Here is a 6000-nt window from a genome sequence, read left to right as displayed (position 1 = left end):
GGGCTGGGGGCGCCCGCTCTCCCAATGCTGGGCCGGGCCGCCGGGCAGTGACAGGTGCCCGGGCCGCCGCCGCCGCCGGCGCGCGAGGGGCGGTCGCTTCCCTGCACCCTCGCCTGTCAGCCAACGGCGCCGGGCGGGAGCGAGCGCGGGCGGCGGGTAGCGGGCGCGCAGGGCGGGGAGGTCGGCCGTGGCCCCCGGCGTCCGAGCGCCCCGCGCGTCCCGGCCCGGCCTGTTGGCGGCCGTGGGGGCGGGGGCCGGGCGGCCCGGCGCGGGGAGCGGGGCCGGGCGCCGGGGGTTGGCGGGACGCGCGCTCCGTGCCGGCGCCCGGCCTCGAGCCCGCGCCCCCCCCCCCCGCGTGCCCGCGCCGCTGCGCGATGCAGTGTGGGGAATGGCTGGGGTTGGCTGAAGAGCGCACAGTGGAGTTTTAATGTCCGCCATGTTGGCCATGGCGTATTGAGGAGAGCGAGCGAGAGAGGAGCGGAGCGGTTCGGCCTCCCACCTCCCGGCGGCTCTGAGTGCCCGGACGGCGGGCTCCGCGCTCCGCCCCTCCAGTCCCCGGCAGCGGCGGGCGAGTGGGGACCGAACCCCCGGTTCTCCATGATCCCGCTGGCCGGGGCCGTTTCCCCAGAGCGGAGAGGTATCTGCTGCGCCTGAGATGAGTAAACTGTCGTTTCGGGCGCGGGCGCTAGACGCCTCGAAGCCGCTGCCGGTTTTCCGCTGTGAGGATCTGCCCGACCTGCACGAATACGCCTCGATAAACCGGGCCGTGCCGCAGATGCCCACCGGAATGGAAAAGGAAGAGGAGTCGGTACGTGTTAACTCCCCTGTCCGACCCACCACCGGGCCCCGCTCCCTCCGCTGCCTGCGGCGGCGGCGGCGGAGCGCAGACCCACACAAAATGGCCGCCATCTTCTCTCCGCCGCCGACTCCCGTCGCCGGCGGGGCCTTTACCTCGCCGCCCCCGGCCTCTCCCCCCGGCCGCGGCGGCCCGGCGGGGCCTCCTGTTGGGCCACCCGCTGACCCCGGCCCCTCGGACCCGGGCCCCGCGGAGTTCAGGCTCCCGCAAGGCACAAAGGGGTCACGTGACGAGGCTGCCGGCAGCCATTTTGTGGTCGGAGCGCTTGGGCTGGGCCTTGTGCATCCGGAGAGGGAGCGAGCGGGCGGGCGGGCGGGCGGCGGGGGGTGCGGCGGCCGGGCCGCGGAGGCCCCGCCTGCAGGCCTCTCCGCGGGCCGCTGGGTGGCGCTCTGGGGCCGGCTCGGCCTTCGCGCTCCGCCGGCGCCGGCAGCGCAGGTTCCGGGCGCTTGGGGGCCGTGCTCTCCCGGCGGCCGGGGAGGCTGGCGGGGCCGGCGCGGCCCACGTGGAGCCGCCAAGGGGCCGGGCGGGGGCGGCGGGAGCCCTGCCGCGGAAGGTCGCGGCTCCCGAGCCGCCCGGAGCCGACTTAGGTGCTGCGTCCTCTTCGTGGGACTTGTGCCTCCATCCCTCCTCAGTCCTACCTGGTCGGACTCCTCCTCCTGACTTTTCCTTTGATCCTTGAGAATATGTTGCGGGTTTTTTGGGGGTACTACGTGGCTCTTCTGGAGCCTGTAACGTTATTAGTTGCTTCCCTAATAAAACCTGACTCCGCCCGATGGCTGGGTTTCTCGAGCTAGGGGAGAAAGGACCCCATGTAAGCAGGTGTTAACAGATCTACCTGTTGGAAGAGGGCTTTCTTACCCGCCACCGAACTCGGGTTAAGTGAACCCCTTCCTAGAAATCTTAACCTGGAGGTGTTTCGGTTGGGTGGGCTTCGCCATGTAAGTGTCGACGGCTCCCGGACGCCGTACCGCAGCGGCAGCTCTCCCTGGTCGTGGAAGTTGGGCTCAGACCCACGGATAATAGGCTCTTCTCCTCGTTCCCCCAGGTCCTTGGCAGGGTCACTTGATGGCTTCTCACCCTAAGGAATTGCATACCTTGGTTTTCAGGTACAGTCACTTAAACAGGGGGCAGTGTGTTGACAGTTCCAGGAAGTCGAGGAGTCGCTGGATTGGTGCTACAGTTTTGTGGTGGAAAATCGTTCTGTCATACCTCTGTTTGGTGCTGTAAGAATTTTCAAAATGCAGAAATCCTGCTCTGTAATGTCGATTTCGAAAAATAAAGCTGTTTAAACTCTTTGGGTTGTTTGACCTTTCAAAGTCAAATAGTGGTGACCGTCGCGTGTTCCGAGAGTAGCGTCGTCTTAGCGTGTGGAGTAGTTGAGATTGTCCAGCGCGGTCCTGACCTTTAGCACGTTGCCTGTGAGACACCACCTCTCAACGTGTTTTACTTGTATCAGCGGCAGAGTAGAATGGTGCCGCTTGTTTATTTTTAAATAAGTGATTTGTTTTTAAAAATTAAAGTACTTGTGACTGCAGAATCTCGTCTTTTGGTTTTATTTTTGTTTCCAATTTTTGCAGGTAATACTTTCAAGTGGGGGTGTCGTCGTTACCACTGCCCTGGAAATTAATTGGTAGTTCCTGTTTTGCAGCCGAGGAAGGGGAGAGCTTTGATAAGAACAGATAACCCTGCAGTACACTTTGAAATTCAGTGAAGTCTTGCTCCTCGGAGCACATTGGACTGTCCCAAGGGCCCCAACCTGAAATCAGAGCTGAGCTCAACTGAAGTATCAAGGCTTATTAGGTTTTTACGGATCATTTCTGTTCACTGAAATGATTTTGACATTTTGTAGTTCATTGTTTTCTAACATGTGGAGTCCCTGTTTTTGAGGGATTGTTTTTTTTTTCCCCCTTCAGACTGACTTTTCCCATCGTCCGTGTAGAATTTGTTTCACTTCACATCCAACCAAAACTATGACCAGTGAAACATAGACTTCAGGAATAGACACTGAACTGAACAGAAGAATGTAAACAGTCCCAGGCAAACAGCTGCTCTCCAGTCCTGCGGCTAGTGCTGGCCGGGGGTGGGGGTGGGGGGAGGCTCTGTAGATCACAGGATTGAAAGTAGCATGTTAGCGCTGAAATGTATGCCAAGCACAATTAAAGGTAATTGAATTCCGGGTTAGCCTGAGGAGAAGAAACTTTTTGATAATTTGCTGAAGAATGATGTGCTTCTTATAAAGGCAAACTCATACCTCCGATTGACATGTCAGGGTCAGGAGCGATCTAGAACCTGAATTGAGTGTCTAGTTTAGAAAATGTGTAATCCTATGTTGATCATGAAAGATAGGGCAGAATTAGATGAGGACAGTATTGTATATATGTCACCTCACTAAGAAGACATTTTATGATCAAATATATCTGGAAAATTGTCATGTGAACTGTACCTGCTAACTGTTACCATATTTTGTTTCTGTGGTAAACGTGGCAGAAATGCTAGGTCTAAACACAGGGAGGATAACACTTATTAAAGTATTCCCATTTAATTTTAATATAAGCTGAACGCACTGCCTTAATTAGGCATGCCTCTTAATTTTTAAGAAACAACTTTAAGTAGAAGTCCCCTCCTCCCCTCCAAACATGAATTATACTCAACTTTAGAACTTAGTTGTTAGTCCTTTTTTGGTGAGGATTGAGAAATAACTCCAGATTGTAATAAACTGAAGGACTTGACTGCCACATAGATGTTAGAGATTCAGTGTCTCAATTGGTATAATGTGATATGTTGTAACTTGCTATATCAAAAAGTAACAGTTGATAAAGGCTTTGATTTAATGAATAACAGGTAATTTTCAGATCATGGGAAATCAATAGGCTGTCAGCTCTAAATATGAAATAAGTCCCTTAATTTAAACACATGGGGGGTGCAGAGGTTGCACCATTATAATTTTTTAACATTTTAATTTTAAGATTATAATCTTAACTTTAAGGTTAGAAATGTTGAAATACTACTTAGTGCCATGGCTTCACCTTTAAATGAAAGGGTAGTTTTTCCAAGATATCAGTACAATCGAATGTTTTCATTACAATTGGAGCTTTACGTTTTCCTTTATGGTTACTTCTCACTTCAGCAAAGACATTTTGAAAAAGTTGGTTTTAAAGTGATACTCAACAAAGTGGAGCTGCTTGGTTCCTCTAGTAGTTTAACTTTTTTCATGGGGATGCCAGAGTGTGTGACTCCATATACTGTAAGGGGTGGAGGCTTAACCTCTTCTCCAGCCAAGGAGAAGAGAAGGAAGTGTGACGGTAATTAGAACGTTAATGATGATACCGCCTTGTTACTGCCCTACGCAGCCACCTTTGGGACTGTTGGGTGTAGGGCCCAGCCATCGCAGTCCAACACCTGGTTTTAATAGGGTTCTAATCAGATGTATAGTCCCATACCCCTGTCTTTCCTCTGTTCAAACTGTATCCTTCATTAGTGGCCAGTATACAACGTTATGAAAACCAAGTTTATAAAGTAGACAGGTAGGTGTTTTTTGTTTTCAATTAGGGGTTAAAGTGGAAATACGTACATATCTGTGTTAAGAGGAAAAGTAGTTAAGCACTACATTTTCAAAACGATAAAAATCTAGTTTGTTTTATAAAAACAAGCTTAAATCACTTTAAGTGATGTTTAAAAGTCCGATTTTTCTGACAGAAACTAAGAATCCTTTTTTTCCTTTAAAATTTTGTAAACCAAGATTTCTTAGTCCTTAATCTAGAGTCCTCCATTCTGTCCACCGCATTGGAAGTGAAAAGAAATACGTGAAGTCGCACCTGTACTAGAAGCAAAGCTTAATTTTTACAGCTCGTTTGAATTAGAAAGGAATTGAGGATATTTGGGGCTTTCCATTAAGTAGCAAATAATTTAAGTCAAAGGTAACTGAGGGGCTTCCCTGGTGGCGCAGTGGTTGAGAGTCTGCCTGCCGATGCAGGGGACGCGGGTTCGTGCCCCGGTCCGGGAGGATCCCACGTGCCGCGGAGCGGCTGGGCCCGTGAGCCACGGCCGCTGGGCCTGCGCGTCCGGAGCCTGTGCTCCGCAACGGGAGAGGCCACAGCAGTGAGAGGCCCGCGTACCACAAAAAAAAAAAAAAGATAATTGAGAAGCAATAATGAAGTCTAGTTCCAATTTTCTGTCCTGCCCAAGATATTTTTGAGTGTATCAGCTGGGTTCTGAGGGTTATGTGGAAATGACGCTAGAAGTAGTGAATTCCCATGGTACGCATATACAGTTTTGTGACAGTATATTTTTCTCGGGAGAAAATTCATGTTTGTCATGAGTTTCTGAAGGTATTGATAAAGGCAGAAAACCCAAGGTTAAGATTTGCTGTTCTAGAAATTTCAGCAGTCATTTTGGTTTCATCAGTATGGAAGTTATTACATAGACTTAATCAGAGAAGAAAAATTAAAGGCAAAAATTAATCGGCAACTCGGGAAGACTGAGGGCTCTTACCTACAAAAGGAGCCTCTTGAAAACTGTAGGGCCTGGTGCCTAAAGTGTTAATATTAGCTCTTGTTTCGGTGTGCTGTTTGATATTTAAGATTTTGGATTAGTATCATTTGTACTTAGACTTCATTTTCTTATAAAACAATAATGAAAACTAATGGGCTTATGTGTCTAATGGTGTTTTGTGGGTGCTTGCGCCCTGTAATGGAATTTATGCAGAACTACCTTTTCTTTCTGTTAATCAACAGGACTTAATTAAAAGTGCCATCTAAATACAGGAGAGCTTAAATCTTGTAAATAAAGACTAATAACCTGTGCTTACCGGTTCATGAATTTGTGGATAGGATTAAATATTAAATTAGCCATTCCTAATAGTATCTAAGACTATGTTTGGATAAACTGGAGGTACAGGTTTTAGTTTAGTCTATATATTGCATTCGACCATATTGTGGTCTGTAGTAGTAGTAATGGGAGAGAAACAGATGGAAGATGTATGTGTATCTATGTACATACATAATGGCAAGAGATGAAGGTGTGGATTCTGACTATGTGATTCCATTTTTCTGAAAAGTTAAGGGTAGTTGTTATCAGCAATTGGTTAAAACGTAATTTTAAAGTAGAGGGTAGCATTTTATATAATGGAATGATGGTATGGTTTG

The 6000-nt window shown here is 49.7% G+C and overlaps 1 protein-coding gene across 1 annotated transcript in view; it reads left to right on the top strand.

The window, feature by feature from the left end:
- The first annotated feature begins 389 nt into the window (after positions 1–389).
- Positions 390–6000, top strand: part of EPC1 (enhancer of polycomb homolog 1) — a 68017-nt gene continuing 62406 nt past the window's right edge. Inside the window, 1 exon segment of the mRNA XM_032622099.1 lies at positions 390–808. Coding sequence (XP_032477990.1) covers positions 656–808 — 153 coding nt within the window. The 5' untranslated portion in view covers positions 390–655.

The sequence above is a fragment of the Phocoena sinus genome, chromosome 2 (genome assembly GCF_008692025.1).
Source record: "Phocoena sinus isolate mPhoSin1 chromosome 2, mPhoSin1.pri, whole genome shotgun sequence".
Lineage (NCBI taxonomy): Eukaryota > Metazoa > Chordata > Mammalia > Artiodactyla > Phocoenidae > Phocoena > Phocoena sinus.
Note: the sequence above shows the minus strand (reverse complement) of the source record. Positions and strands in the feature narration are given on the sequence as shown.